A 15,566-nucleotide genomic window follows, 5' to 3' on the forward strand; every position below is an offset into this window, starting at 1 on the left:
GCTGCTCTTGTGATGTTCATGGCCATTATACAGCACGAAACGGAACCTATTAATGCTGCAAATTTTAAATTAAAAATATCTATTTTGACTGTCCAACAACTGCGTTTTCCCTATCTCAGCCACACGACACCTGCTTTAACTACGACTGACTTTTTTTCTTGCAACCGAGGAAACTCCATTTTAATGAAATCACACCGGCTACCGGCCTGTGCATTCATTGGCAACTGGTTACAGAGATTACATTATAGGTACAGCAAATAAAAGCAAGCAAAATGTATTCCGTAGAACTGGGATATAAATGTGCAGAACCTTTAGATTGATCCGAAAGCTATCCTTTCTTTGATTTCTTTCCTGTTAAAGTCAAATTGAAACCAGACAGAGACACAGGTCGCTTCATTTTCATTGGCATACCCAAGTCTTGCCACTCAAAAATAATTGCCAGTTTATGTTGGTCTGCCGCTCTGCTGTCTCTCCTGAGGGAGGCAACATTCTTCCATGTGGGGCATTCCATAAAAGTTTCGGTAATTGTCTGGTGGCATTTTCTATGTGGGATTTATGTAGATGTGACATGGCCAAAAGCGCAGTCAGAATAATGGGCTGCGAGCGCATTTGACTGTTAAAATGTCAACAGGAAGTCCCAGGATTAGAGTCGATGCGGAACCCCTCCCATAGCCAATGGAAAGGTCTGTCCCCACATCATGGCAGCCGGCCGCCCACGTCCACGCCCGCTATGCCATTTTGTTTGGTCTGACATTTAAACAAATCGCTAATTTATAGCAACCCTAGCTGCAGCCGCCCCGCCTCGCTTGACTTATTCGGGGCACGCGCGATGGCTAGAACGGGTCTCTGTTGTGCTGGCTTGGCCAACTTTAATCAGTTAACTCGATTTATTTAGATTTATGGCCCCCAGGCACGGTGTCCTTGGCACGTCATTGGGGCCCCAAAATAAATGAAAGCCTGCTAAGCATGAGCCATGTCCCACTTGCCACTTGCCAAAACAGTCTCCACATTCCACTATAATCAACAGTTGGTTCGGCTGCCGCTTGACCATGGCCCTCGCTCTGTTCGCCTACATGCCCTACATCGCCGCCCAGTTCTATCCCCGGTTCGAGACACTGATTCCCGCAGCTCTAATGGTGGGCTTCGGCGGCAGACCTCTGTGGTGCTCCAAGTGCACTTACCTATCCACCGTATCGGAGGCGCTGACTCAAGTGCGAGGCAACAAGTCACGGAAGGATGTCAACACGGTCAAGTTCTTCGGTCTGTTCTTCATCTTCTACCAGATGGCACAGGTCTGGGGTAACCTTATCTCCTCCTCGGTGCTCACCCTGAGTGGTCCGGCCAAGACCGCGAGCAATGGCAGCCTGGAAATGGAAGAGGATAGCAGCCCAAGCCTCAGCAAAGTGGGCGAGTTGTGTGGCGCACGCTTTTGTCCGGGTGTGGGGGCCGAGGCCAATCCCAATCTGGTGCCTCCGGCTCCGGAGCAGATTCAGCTGCTGAACTCGATTTTCCTGGCCTGCATGGCTGCTGCCGTCGTCATGGTGATCTTTGGCGTAAGTTCCCTAAAGCGGTTAGTAGAAGGATGACTACAAATATTACTGTTGATATCACATTATACATGTAAGAAGGAGTGGGCCAGCTGGCCTATTGAGGGGGCAGCGGAGATAAGCAACAGCAGTAATAACAGCAGCAGAGGAACAGCTGATTAGCAGCAACAGCAGTAGTAACAGCAGCAGCAACAGCAGTAGTAACAGAAGCAGATCAACAGCGGACAGAGAAGAAGAGGAACCGAGCGAAGCAGTGAAAAGGAGAGAACAGCAGCATACGGACGCGACTCAAGCAGCAGCAGAAAATCAACAGAAATAAGCCGTAACATTAAGAACTTTTGTAAGCACATCACACAGTCGACTACATCCGGTATTGCGCCCTTGCGGCCGTTTGGGGCATCTGCGATGGCGTCTGGTTGGTTGTGGTAAACGGTAAGTGAGAGCTTTGTTAGCTACTAACTAAATAAACTGAAGCTTTTCTGCTTGCAGCTTTTTATGGCATCTTGTTCCCGAACCATCTGATTGCGGCTTATAGCAACTTTCGGCTGTGGGAAAGCACGGGCTCGGTTATTGGATATGTGATAAGCTCTCAGCTTTGCACCTCCACCAACTTGGTGATTCTGATGTGCGTCATGCTGGTGGGTTGTGTGGGGTGAGCTTCCAATTTGAATTTCGATTTGAATTTGATTCTTTGAACCGTTTATTCATGATTGACGTTTCTCCTTCCAGCTACGGTCTCATCGAAGTCTGGCAAAAACAAAAGAATCTCGAGATCAAGCTGAGCGATTGACCAGTAGATGATTGATTGATGGAGTCATTCCCTTGCCATGAAATTGTTGCCTTTTGTGATATTGCCAATAGTAGATTTTAAGATACCATAGTTTAATAAATAATATCTTAACAAAAATAGCGAAAGTACTCTTTACACCAGCTCCAGCGTTGAAGGAAATATCAATCTTGCGGCAAATTCTCAAAATTGAAAGCGGCGCGCATCTGTTCCCTTAACTAATTAGCCTTATCTTTTTTTTTGGGGTTCATTTGGGTCCACATGTGTGGCCTGACTGATTCTACCACAGGTCAGACTTCTGACCATAAATGCCATAATAAAAAAAGACAATATTAAAATAAATTATAAATATAAATTTAAATATATTGTGCATTGCTGTGACGCTTATCAGTGGACTGTGTTTCGTTCGTTCTTGCCAGCTTGGAACGCTATAAAAACCCAGCTGCATTTTGTGTACTGACAACAGATCCTAGTTTGTCTTCAAGCGGTAAACAGCATGCAAACTCTAAGGATTCTCCTGCTGTTGGCAGTTCTTCTGATGATTTCTCGCTGTGGGCAAGCAGAATGCGACGCAACGCAAAATGGAAGTTGGATGGCGCCTAAGGTTGTCAGAGTGGAGAGGGGTCATGATTGCGAATTTCAATGCACACATCATTGTCTCTACTTACCGCGTGGTGACTGCAAGTGCGGACGCTTTGAGACTTCATTTAAGGGAGATTGTATGTGCACATGCATATGTGGGTAATGCCCACAAGAAAATAAATACGAATAGCCCCACAAATAACACTGTGTGTTATCTTTTCTACATATAAAACGTAATGATTTGACTAGAATGAACGATTTCTGTCTATGGGTACAGATGTTTTAAGCCTTTGAGTGGATCGCGACGCTTTCTCAGAATCCATCCATGAACAATGATTCGTAAATCAAATAAATTTAAAAACCTTTTTATAATAATTTTTCTTCTATTACAATCATTTAAATATTTGTTCAGTTGTGGTTTGTGTTGTTTATTTTTTCTGTGTACCATTTTAATTTCGTAGTTGAAATATGTTTTTTCTCGTTATTATACCCGATACTCAAAATGAGTATTCCAGAAGGAATCGTTTCCGACCCCATAAAGTATATATATTCTTGATCAGCATCAATAGCCAAGTCGATTGAGCCATGTCTGTCTGTCCGTCTGTCCGTCCGTCCGTCTGTCCGTCTGTCCGTCCCCTTCAGCGCCTAGTGCTCAAAGACTATAAGAGCTAGAGCAACGATGTTTTGTATCCAGACTTCTGTGATATGTCACTGCTACAAAAATATTTCAAAACTTCGCCCCGCCCACTTCCGCCCCCACAAAGAACGAAAATCTGTGGCATCCACATTTTTAAAGATACGATAAAGCCAAAAACGCAGAATCGTAGAGGATGACTATATGTTCTAGAGTGTAAAATCTCAACCAGATCGTATAATTATTATAGCCAGAATCAAGAAAACAATTTCATTCTTTCTCGCTCTGTCTCTCTCTAACACCCAGGTTTCATGGTCGGTTTTGTCAATTGCAAAATATGAGTTCAAGGATCTCAGAACCTATAAGAGCCAGAGCAACCAAATTTGGTATTCACACTCCTGTGATATCGGACCTTGACCGTTTCGTGTCCAAATTTCGCCACACCCCCTTCCGCCCCCGCAAAGGACGAAAATCTGGGGCATCCACAAATCTCAGAGACTATTAAGGCTAGAGTAACCATATTTGGTATCCGCACTTCTGTTAGATCTCACTATAAAACGTTTATCTCAGAATTTCGCCCCACCCTTTTCCGCCCCCACAAAGGACGAAAATCTGTTGCATCCACAATATTGCACATTCGAGAAAACTAAAAACGCAGAATCATAGATAATGACTATATCTATCAGATTGCTGAATCTGGATCAGATCGGATCAATTTTGTAGCCAAAAGCAAGAAATCAATTTGCAGTGGCCACGCAGCCCCCGACGTCACGCTCAGACTGATTTTCTGTCTCTCTCGCACGCACTCCTTGTCGTGTCGTTTAATATTAGCGGCGTCTGCCGGAGGAGAGCCATAGTGACTTAGTATCGGGTATAACTGTAGAGTTGCGGTCTCCGCTGCAACTCACAACGTTCCCCCTCGTTATGACTTGTGATGCAATAGGATGGGACTCAGCATAAACGTCTGCCAATTCAACGAGACAGCGGATGGCCAGAAATGGAGCTGAGGCTGTCCCATAAGTAACCGTATTCAGGCGATACGTTTGAACATCTACATTTGCCTTATTCCTCCACAGAATCAATTGGAAATTTCGGTCGTCTTCGGCGACCTGAACTTGCCTATACATTTTGGAGATGTCAGCTGTGAGCGCAAAACGATTTAATCGACATCGGGCAAGAGTTGCGTAAAGCTCCCTCTGAATAGTTGCACCCACCATCAAAGTCTCATTTAATGAGATTGAAGTCGATGTTTTGCTCGATGCATCGAAAACGACGCGTAGCTTGGTGGTTTTACTATCAGGTCTCAGGACACATTGATGTGGAATGTAGTAATGGCGTCCTGGAGGAGTGTCTGGAAGCAATGACATGTGGCCAAGGTTGAGATACTCTTTCATAAACTCCATATACAGATCATGCAAATACTGATCTCGTGCAAGTCTGCGTTCTAAGGATAGAAAGCGGCGTTTTGCCGTCTCGAACGAGAAACCCAACACGTTGGGATTTATTTTAAATGGCAGCCCCACTTCAAAACGACCCGATTCGAGCCTGCGTAAAGTCTGCTTAAAGTTTTGTTCGCAAGCCAATTGTTCAGCTGTATATACAGCCTTCGACTTCTCTGGACCTGTTCCAATTCCCAAAAGCGCTCCACTAGAGAGTCGAGAGAACAATGATCGCTACCAACAGCGATATTGCATACAGCATCCTGTGCTGATGCCTTATATTTTCCTGATACAATCCATCCATCCCAACAATGTTTTCTGGATTGTTGGATGTTCGGAACTTGCCTTTAATTGGCCTACACACATTAACTCAAAAAAGGTTTCTGCCCCTATCAATAAGTCAACCTTAGCAGGCTTGTAAAACTGCGGGTCTGCCATCTGCAGGTTTGCTGGTATCTTCCATTGGGCGAAATTGACAACATGATCGGGTTGGTATGTGGAAATCGACCTTAACACCCAAAAATCTGAATCAAAGTTGTGATCGTTGATACGAGATTGGACAGAAGTATGAATCTTGTGCTTTATGACGGACGAGTTTTTTTTCAACAGTTGTGATATTAAGGCACGACTCATCACGGCGCAATCGTAAGCGCTGGGCTAGATCCTCGGATATAAAATTAATTTGGGAGCCGGAATCTAGAAGTGCCCGTGCATACTGAAATTGTCCGGACCGATCTTGGCCCTTTACAACAGCGGTAGCAAGAATAACCTGGTCAGCACTAGCAACGTGACTAGAATAAGCTGTCTGAGGCTCAGACGATGACGAATGTTCTACTGGCACAGAACTAGGACCATTTTGCTGTGGCTCAACCCCGTATCGATGAAGCAGAGTGTTATGGGGCTTAGAGCACACTCGACATTTTGCTGTCTTGCACCTCGTCACTGTATGACCTGGCTTCAAACAATTTATGCACAGTCGGAGTTGCTTGGTGATATCGAACCGTTGAAGAACAGGAAGAGCACTAAACGATTGACAATTGCTTATGGTATGATTCCCCGCGTAGCAATAGCTACATTTCGAATCAGCTCGCCAATCCGTCTTTGCACATGAAAATGACGATTTAGTGGGTCCTTTACTTGTCTCTTGTTTAGTTTTACCCTTATTCCGAGACTTCGTTGTGGGATCTACTTTAGACAGCGCTATGTGAATTAGCATCGCGCTATTTATGTCTTTTTCACTTCCTAGCGACTGCAGAGAAGAATATATGGCTGACACCGTGTCAATGAGGGACCTAAGGCATGAAGCAGAAGCTTTTGTTGTGCTGGGAATGTCAAACAACTGCGAAACAGTATCAGAAAAGATCAAATATTTTTTGTCGTAAACCTCCTTCAAACTATCAAGAGCCTTCTCATAATTTTCTGCAGAGATCTGAAACACCTTCACTGTTCCCAATGCATCGTCAACGAGACACGACAGTAAGTGGTTGAATTTTTCCACATTTGATAATATTGGGTCGTTATGCACCAAACTCTCGAAAAGGCTTTGTAGTGTACCAGAGTTTAAATATATATATATGTAAACAGATATATAGGCCCTCGGTATCAGCAGATGACCATGACTGACTTAAGGACGGCGTACAAATAGGGTTGGTCGTGTGCACTCTTGCTAGGCTCGGGTCTAGCTCGCCGGATGGTCGGGGTTCTTCCTCGCCTAATTGTACTATCGTACTCCACTACATTTAATTAGTGCACTTTACGGGAACTATAAGTGATTATATAAAACAAAGGAAACTGAAATACTGATAGCGCCGACACGCCAAAAAAAAAGCCCTACTGAACCATTTCTATTTAGAGAGAACCTAGGTGTTGATTGTCCCTCTCTTCTGTACCCTCCCTACCATGACATTGCGTTCGAGTTCTTGCATTGTCCCTTGATCAATCCTTTACTAATGTTTACCACATTTTATAAGATCCTGGCACGGATACTCGACAGGCCATTTTTATGATTTTAAAGATTCATTTCAATCCAAAAAGATTCATATTTTAATATAATGTGAGACTTCAATTTCAATATTCATCACGTTGCAGTTGTAGAAACACAACAATTGACTTAGCTTCTAATTTGTGGGTAATATTTCCTTAATCCTAATTATCATATAAGTTTAGTTATAAATTCATTATTTTAAAGCATGAAAAACATTAGGGTATAGATATATATATATATAAACGAGAGAATAAGAATCGAAATCGTAAACAAAAGCTAGATCAGACTGGGGTGCATTATACACACTGAGCAGACGGGTTTGAATCATTATACACTGTATGCATATCTACACTTTCAAGTTAATAGGCTCTTTTGACCAAACTACTTTTTGCTGTACATAATTACTCACTCCGGCGTTATTGTCTTACGCTGATCGTTGGGCCCAATGATGTCGTAGATGTTGACCGCAGCTGTTTAAAATATGGAAATCATAAATATATAATGCATACAATACAATTACGCTACAAACACCGTCGCATAGTCATCAGTCAGTTGTTTTGGTTTTCATAATACAGACAGAAATTTAATTGTTATGCTCTATCGCGAAAATTGAACCAAAAGGTAGCAAACGAAGACAATTTAGTGTGCATATGCACATAAGTCCAAAGAGGGGTGTTAATAAAGTTTCAGTTACATTACGTTAAACTGCTGATGTTTATGCGTTGGAACTTGATAATGAATTAAATGTAAATTGGACAAAACTCGATCCTGTGCTGCTGCTTTGTAGACTGTTGACCGCCTGAAGTTGGTTAGAGGTCAACAGGTGCGATGTATATGGTTCCGGGCCGTACTGACGAATCTTCCGCCAAGCTTGTATTTAGTTATTTATGTCTGAGCAGCACTAAATATTCTTGGCGATTAAGGCTGATCTGTTCCACTTGGATCTTTGGAGATTCCGACTTGGTGGCAATATAAGGTCCAGAAAAGATGAATTATGGATGGAGTTGGAGAAACCTCGACAACTGTTCGCCTAAGCCAGCTCCCAGGGTAGTCTTCTCGAGACTATACCGCGATGGGGCAGCTTAGGTACACCTCCCTGCAACATAGGTTATGTCAGCACGTGCACGGCACTAATATGAAAACATACCTCTTTTCCCAAATATATCTGCACTAAATTCTTGTCATTCACTGACCACTGAACTGTACGGCACTTGTAACTATATGCTTCCAGCATATATTTGTGGAAATATATATATTTTCCGGATAGCACTATATATATGTGTGTGCAATATGTATGTTGCTCGCACTCGGAAATTATCACGTCTTTACAGATCGATCAACTTTCTTATATTGTTCAAAGCAGTAATAGACGATGGACTGAGTAGCCAGTGCAGCAGAGCTTTTGAGCTTTTTACTAACTGTGCAATCGTATGATCCAGAACATTCGCAGCAGCATAAAACGATCGTCTAATGCACAGCATAGCTTAACTGTGCAATCGTACGATTGCCGTCTATGCTTCCCACTGTCCGTCGCTTGTATGTGTTCGTGGGCGTTCGGACTTAAGAGCGGCTAAGGCTTTGATCCAACCTTAAGAGCGGCTAAAGCTTGATCGTTCGAAATATCACTAGGGGGTCTCACGAGACGAAAGAAGATAACCAATTCCCTATATTTTGTGCTGGCTACTACACCACAGATAATTATACAAGACCTGCTCGACGAATAATTATCTGAAGAACTTGATTAGGAGAGATTATTTCCTGATTTTAATGTCTTTCAGATGATACACGCCGAGATATTTCTTGTTCCCATCGACCAATTCGTAATAGTACGGACTTCGCTTTTTAATTAACTGAGCGGGAATGAACACAGGGGCTAGTTTAGAACTAACCTTTTTTATAGCACTACTTTGTGTGAAATTTCTAGCATATACCAAATCTCCAATCTTTAATTGTGTATCACGGCAGCGCAAATTGTATCTATGCGAATTTTCTTCGTGTGCCTTATTGACATTCGCTTTAGCCTGTTGCCGGATTAGCTGCAAGGAATCGGGGTTCTCCATTCTAGTATCGTCGTTCAAAAGGTCTAGTTTACGCAAGAGTGCGTAATCCTTCCCATTCAACATCATGTTTTGACCAAATGCTAGAAAATATGGAGAATACCCTGTACTCCTATGTAAGGTAGATCTCAATGAACCACTAATGGCATTTAGGTTACAGTCCCAATTGGAATGTTCGTTACCGATATAAGCTCGTATCGCAGCAATCACGGTCGCTCGCTGGCATTCGCTTGCGGCGAATAAATAGCTGTGCATTTTTGTGTTATACCGAAGCTATTTAAAAATGCCTGAAAGTAGCTAGATTTAAATTGGGATCCATTGTCTGACAAGATGACTTCTGGCACCCCAAATGTATAAAAGAGAGACCCTTCCAGATATTCACAGATCTTAGGGGCTGTAAATTTCTTCAAGGGACACAGAAAATGGAACTTAGTATTGTGATCAACAACTATGAGCAATCCTATGTTTCCCGTTTTTGTGCGGGGGTATGGTCCTAAGAGATCTATGTATAATTTCTGAAACGGCCTATCCGAAGTGAATGGTTTACCCATAGGAGGTCTAAGAATCATATTCGGACTCTTGGTCGTGCGACAAACGGTGCATTCAGATATGTACTTGCGCGTCTGGCTAACCATGCGAGGCCAGAATAAATATCTTTTAAGCTTCTCTATGGTTTTACTCATCCCACAATGTGCGGAGCTAGGGGCGTCATGAGCTTGATATAATACGTTCGTAATTAACCCTGACGGAACCCAAAGTTTCCATGATGCGTTCTCATGAGACTCATCTCCCGAAGCGAATACTGTCCTTTTGAAAACTTGACCGTCTATCACTTTCAAGTCTGGGAACTTACTCTGATTCTGTTGAATACTTTCTATTAAACTCAGATACTCAGCTGATTTGAATTGATCTGAGTCTAGATCAACCATGGGGTTTATTTGCGTGAGCTCCTCTATAGCCGGTTCATCCTGACGCGATAGAGTGTCAGCGACAACATTCAGTGTCCCCTTTCTATGTAGGATATTAAATGTGAAACTACGCAATTTCATTGACCATCTGGCTAATCTACCCGATAAATCCTTTTGTTGCATTAACCATTTAAGTGCTGCGTGATCGGTTATGACTACGAAGTCCTGTCCCTCAATATAAGAGCGGAATTTTTTTTATTCCCTTTATGACTGCTAAGCACTCTAGTTCGGTAACCGAATAATTACGTTGTGCCTTGGATAATTTTTCTGACATGTAAGCAATTGGCAATTCAACGCCGTCGCGTTCTTGAGCTAAAACACAACCGATTCCGTAAGTGCTAGCATCACAGAGCAAAATAAAAGGTTTTGAGAAGTCAGGAGTTATCAAAATGGGTGATGCGGTTAAACAGGACTTTAAGGTCTCAAACGACTGTTGAGCATCATCATTCCACTGTAAATCTTTTTTCTTCTTAAGCAACTCGGTTAAGGGAAAACTAACGGTAGCATAATTTTCAACGAAACGTCGGTACCAACCGGATAACCCCAAAAATCGACGCAGTTGCTTAACGGTAACTGGCACAGGGAACTTCGAGATGGCCTTGATTTTGTCTGGATTTGTCTTTATCCGACCATTACCAATAATAAAACCCAAATACGTGATTTCTTTTATGCAAAAGTTTGATTTCCCTATGTTAATGGTTAGATTGGCTTTGCGTAGACACAACGCTATCTCCTGTAACAACAGTAAATGCGACTCGAAATCCTCTGATAAAACAAGTAGATCATCTAAATATACGAATACACGTGTCCGAAGATGAGCTGGAATAACTCGATCCATTAGTCTACAGAGAGTTTGAGCGGCATTGCAAAGACCAAATGGCATCATTTTATATTGATATAATGGTCGGTTAGGCACTGTAAATGCAGTATACTGTCGCGATTGTTCATCCAACGGGATTTGCCAAAATGCGTGTTTCATGTCTAATCCAGTGATGTAACGAGCGGGTGGTAATCGACTTAGAATACCATCAATATGTGGTAACGGATATGCATCCCGTCTTGTAACCTTGTTCACTTCTCTTGAATCGAGACACAGTCTATATTTTTCGCCTTTCTTTACCAAAACGCAATTACTGCTCCAGGGACTAGTCGACTCCTCTATAACATCGAGCGCAAGCATATTGTCCACCTCGGCAAACATCAATTTCTCTATGGCTGGCGATACCGGCCAATGTCGTTGCTTAACGGGAATAGCTGCTCCAACATCTATAGAGTGTGTGACTAAACTGGTACGGCCTAATCCTTCAGTAGCGAAAGCTGGAAAACAACCTATCACTTTATCTAAGCGAATTCTCTCGTCTGCTGTCAATTTATGTAGGTTCGGTGGTTCTTCGACGTCATCCGTACCTCCAACATCTAATTCAGATACCTCTGCAGTGTGTGAGATTTTATCTAAAAGTCCAAATTTTTTGCCAGAAGTCTATCCCCAAATAGACGTCTTGCTTGAGTTCAGGAATAAGAAACATTTCTAGGTCTGCCGTGCATCCACGGTAATTAATTTGTGTTACCAGCTTGCCTATAACCTTACTTTCAGTATCGTTAGCCGTTCGTATTGCTCCTGAACACTTCTTAACCTTGCAATGCGCCAACATTTCTTTCGCGGCTGAACCTCCAATACAACTGATTGTGGCCCCCGAATCCAACAAAGCTATGTAATCACTGCCTTCAATGGTGACACTGGTGTACAGCCTGCTATCCGAACTAAGAAATATAGCTGAAACAAACTTGTTCTTATTCTTGCGAACCATCTTCCAAAATTGTCTCAAACGTTTAGTTGAACGTTTGGGCTTTCTTACAAATTTAAAACTATCTATCTTATCAAAAATTTTCTTACGCGTTGTAATATAATTTGCTTCCCTTTCAGGTAAAGGAGTAAATGAAAAATGATATGCCGTAGGCAGGGTTTCCTCTACTGTTTGTGAGCTGATCTTAGGCTCCCTTAAACTTTGGTCGTTCGTTAAACTAGTAGGTGATTCTTGCAAACTTTTTTCTAAGGATGTGCCTGCTTGTTGTTGTTTAACACATCCTTCTGCCGGTTTCCCGGAGGGTTACATTTGGGACATACCGGTTTGTAAGTATCTTTTGTTCCACACCCGTAGCAAAAGATCTTACGAGGACCTACACAATCGTCAAATTTATGACCTTTGTTGTCACAGTTCCAGCAAGTTGGAACTGACTGTGAAGTACGACGTTGTATTTGACACACTTCATTATGCTCGACCAAGTCATCGAATAGCTGCTCGCTATCGTCTGGACCTGACAATTCCGATACGTATGAGCGAAGAGTCCTTTGCTTGACCGATCTTATATCGTTATAAAACTGCTCGTGCTTACGTACCTCTCGTCGTAATAACGATCTATTGGCAATCTTTAAGTGAAGAAGCTCGTGGTGAAGAGTGGGCTTGGAATTTCTAATAAGTAGATTCACAACATCTTCTTCTGTAACCGAATTTTGAAGCCTATCCACGAGATCTTCGATAGCATATTGAAAGTCATCGAAGGATTCGTTTTCGCCCTGACGACGTTTCCTAATCTTTTCCCAGATATCATAGTCGGTCTCAACATCTTCAAATCTTCTTCTAAACTCTATACAAAACGTATCCCAATTAAAGTTTGGGTAATTTCGATGGAATTTCCAGTACCAATCACTAGCTTTTCCCGCGAATAAAAGATACAAGTGATCACAAAGCAATTGATAATTGTTATAAAGATTTTGTTGCGTTAGAGAACGTACTCGATAAATAAACTCATCCATCCTCATGCAAGTTTTTGAACCATCGAATTTAATGCGCCAATTCTGCATTATACTGGAAACTTTTGCTGGTGCTACGTGTGAGCTCGAATTACTTCGATTTGCACTCGCTCTTGAAAAATCTAAAAGAACTTCTGCGTGACTATCTCGTGCTTGACCGATACCCACGTTATTTGTTTGGTTAATGTTATTGTCACCGGAAACATCGGGAGAGATATGTTCTGGTTGCGTCAGCTGGAGTGACGCTAATTGACTTTGAATCGAAGATTCAATTGTTTTGCTTAAAAATGAAGTTAGTTGTTCCATTAACTGAGCCTGTTGAAGGCTTACAGCAGACTGGACGTAGTTAGCGATTTCCACTTGAGAGGTTATTGGAAGGGTTGTGTTGTTGGTTTCAGTTTCTGTTAGTGAGCGATCTAACCTGGATCGTTGAGTTGCTCTCGTATTCATACCCCTTCTAATAAACTTTTGGCCCTTTTTAGGTCGATTAGACGTTCCGTCTATTGTGCTAAAAGATTCGTTAGCACTAGTTGGTCGTGTTCCTTCGGCGTTAAGCTCGGCTAACAACGGGTTGTTAGAGAATGTTAGTGCCAGAGCAGAACAATCTAATGAACAGGTGGGACATTTTGGGTTTGTCCTAATCTGTTCCAAAATACAAAGTTTATGGAATTTGTGTCTACACGGGGTGTTGGCTATAATCTCACTAGTTCCCAATACTTCGTTGCAAATTCCACAAAATGGTTCTGCTTCCTGCAACGCAGTTGTTATGTCATCTGTACTTCGCCTTACAGCCATTGTATATCAGACAATATTTAAGGAATTAAAGAAAAAAAAATAATAAAAAAAAAAATTATATAAGAAGGTATTAATTGTAATAATAATGTCTGTCTTTCCCACATGCCAGAATACTTACGAAATATCTATTTGGTTTCAGTAGGCTTTTCTATTTTCGTTAATATGGACTAATTATCAGTTAATGACCTCGTGCACTGAATCATTGGACAACTATCGCGATTTGGCAATATAAAATTGTAAATCCGAATAACTCAAGATGCCTAAAGTGAAAAAGCAGGTTTGCTTTGGTCGATCAATCCAAAATAAACTGAATTGGAACCGCTAAATCCTAAAACAATTCCTGTTTATTCTGATCACTGTATGATATTGCATAACTGTCTCTGATACTCACAATTCGATACTGTAGGTCTGTTTTGGTCAACCAATCCGAAATAAAATGAATTGCAGTTGCTAAATCCGAAAACCGAGTCAAAGTATAAATTTTGAAATCTTTAACCTTTGTGCAATATTTTGCAAAAGAAAATGTGTCGTTGAAATTTTGATGTATTACCGGTTGAGCTTGGAGAACCAAGGCAAGATTTGCTTGTCTTATTAAAATAAACGGCCTATATAGTAAGACACTATAAATCCAAATTTTAATATCGGCTCTGAATTGGTTTTAGATTCTAAGGCAAGTTGCCTGGCCCCCACGTTGGGCGCCATAAATGTGTAGTGTACCAGAGTTTAAATATATATATATGTAAACAGATATATAGGCCCTCGGTATCAGCAGATGACCATGACTGACTTAAGGACGGCGTACAAATAGGGTTGGTCGTGTGCACTCTTGCTAGGCTCGGGTCTAGCTCGCCGGATGGTCGGGGTTCTTCCTCGCCTAATTGTACTATCGTACTCCACTACATTTAATTAGTGCACTTTACGGGAACTATAAATGATTATATAAAACAAAGGAAACTGAAATACTGATAGCGCCGACACGCCAAAAAAAAAGCCCTACTGAACCATTTCTATTTAGAGAGAACCTAGGTGTTGATTGTCCCTCTCTTCTGTACCCTCCCTACCATGACATTGCGTTCGAGTTCTTGCATTGTCCCTTGATCAATCCTTTACTAATGTTTACCACATTTTATAAGATCCTGGCACGGATACTCGACAGGCCATTTTTATGATTTTAAAGATTCATTTCAATCCAAAAAGATTCATATTTTAATATAATGTGAGACTTCAATTTCAATATTCATCACGTTGCAGTTGTAGAAACACAACAATTGACTTAGCTTCTAATTTGTGGGTAATATTTCCTTAATCCTAATTATCATATAAGTTTAGTTATAAATTCATTATTTTAAAGCATGAAAAACATTAGGGTATAGATATATATATATATATAAACGAGAGAATAAGAATCGAAATCGTAAACAAAAGCTAGATCAGACTGGGGTGCATTATACACACTGAGCAGACGGGTTTGAATCATTATACACTGTATGCATATCTACACTTTCAAGTTAATAGGCTCTTTTGACCAAACTACTTTTTGCTGTACATAATTACTCACTCCGGCGTTATTGTCTTACGCTGATCGTTGGGCCCAATGATGTCGTAGATGTTGACCGCAGCTGTTTAAAATATGGAAATCATAAATATATAATGCATACAATACAATTACGCTACAAACACCGTCGCATAGTCATCAGTCAGTTGTTTTGGTTTTCATAATACAGACAGAAATTTAATTGTTATGCTCTATCGCGAAAATTGAACCAAAAGGTAGCAAACGAAGACAATTTAGTGTGCATATGCACATATGTATGTAGGTATGTACGCGCGTAACATCAAAGAGGGGTGTTAATAAAGTTTCAGTTACATTACGTTAAACTGCTGATGTTTATGCGTTGGAACTTGATAATGAATTAAATGTAAATTGGACAAAACTCGATCCTGTGCTGCTGCTTTGTAGA

The 15,566-nt window shown here is 41.5% G+C and overlaps 1 protein-coding gene across 1 annotated transcript; it reads left to right on the forward strand.

The window, feature by feature from the left end:
• Positions 1-886: 886 nt before the first annotated feature.
• On the forward strand, positions 887-2,462 carry LOC117191602 (UNC93-like protein). Its single transcript, XM_033396422.1, has 4 exons — positions 887-1,584; positions 1,893-1,979; positions 2,037-2,199; positions 2,277-2,462. The coding sequence occupies exons 1-4, from the start codon at positions 1,050-1,052 to the stop codon at positions 2,335-2,337; spliced, it is 846 nt and encodes a 281-aa protein (XP_033252313.1). The 5' UTR covers positions 887-1,049; the 3' UTR covers positions 2,338-2,462.
• Positions 2,463-15,566: the final 13,104 nt, after the last annotated feature.

Source organism: Drosophila miranda, assembly GCF_003369915.1.
Source record: "Drosophila miranda strain MSH22 chromosome Y unlocalized genomic scaffold, D.miranda_PacBio2.1 Contig_Y1_pilon, whole genome shotgun sequence".
NCBI lineage: Eukaryota > Metazoa > Arthropoda > Insecta > Diptera > Drosophilidae > Drosophila > Drosophila miranda.

Bases quoted from the DNA above. Each gene is read 5' to 3' on its own strand.
- LOC117191602 (XM_033396422.1), top strand. From the start codon at position 1,050: ATGGCCCTCGCTCTGTTCGCCTACATGCCCTACATCGCCGCCCAGTTC. The intron at 1,980-2,036 runs GTAAGTGAGAGC...TTCTGCTTGCAG, and splicing joins CTGGTTGGTTGTGGTAAACG to CTTTTTATGGCATCTTGTTC. The intron at 2,200-2,276 runs GTGAGCTTCCAA...TTCTCCTTCCAG, and splicing joins ATGCTGGTGGGTTGTGTGGG to CTACGGTCTCATCGAAGTCT.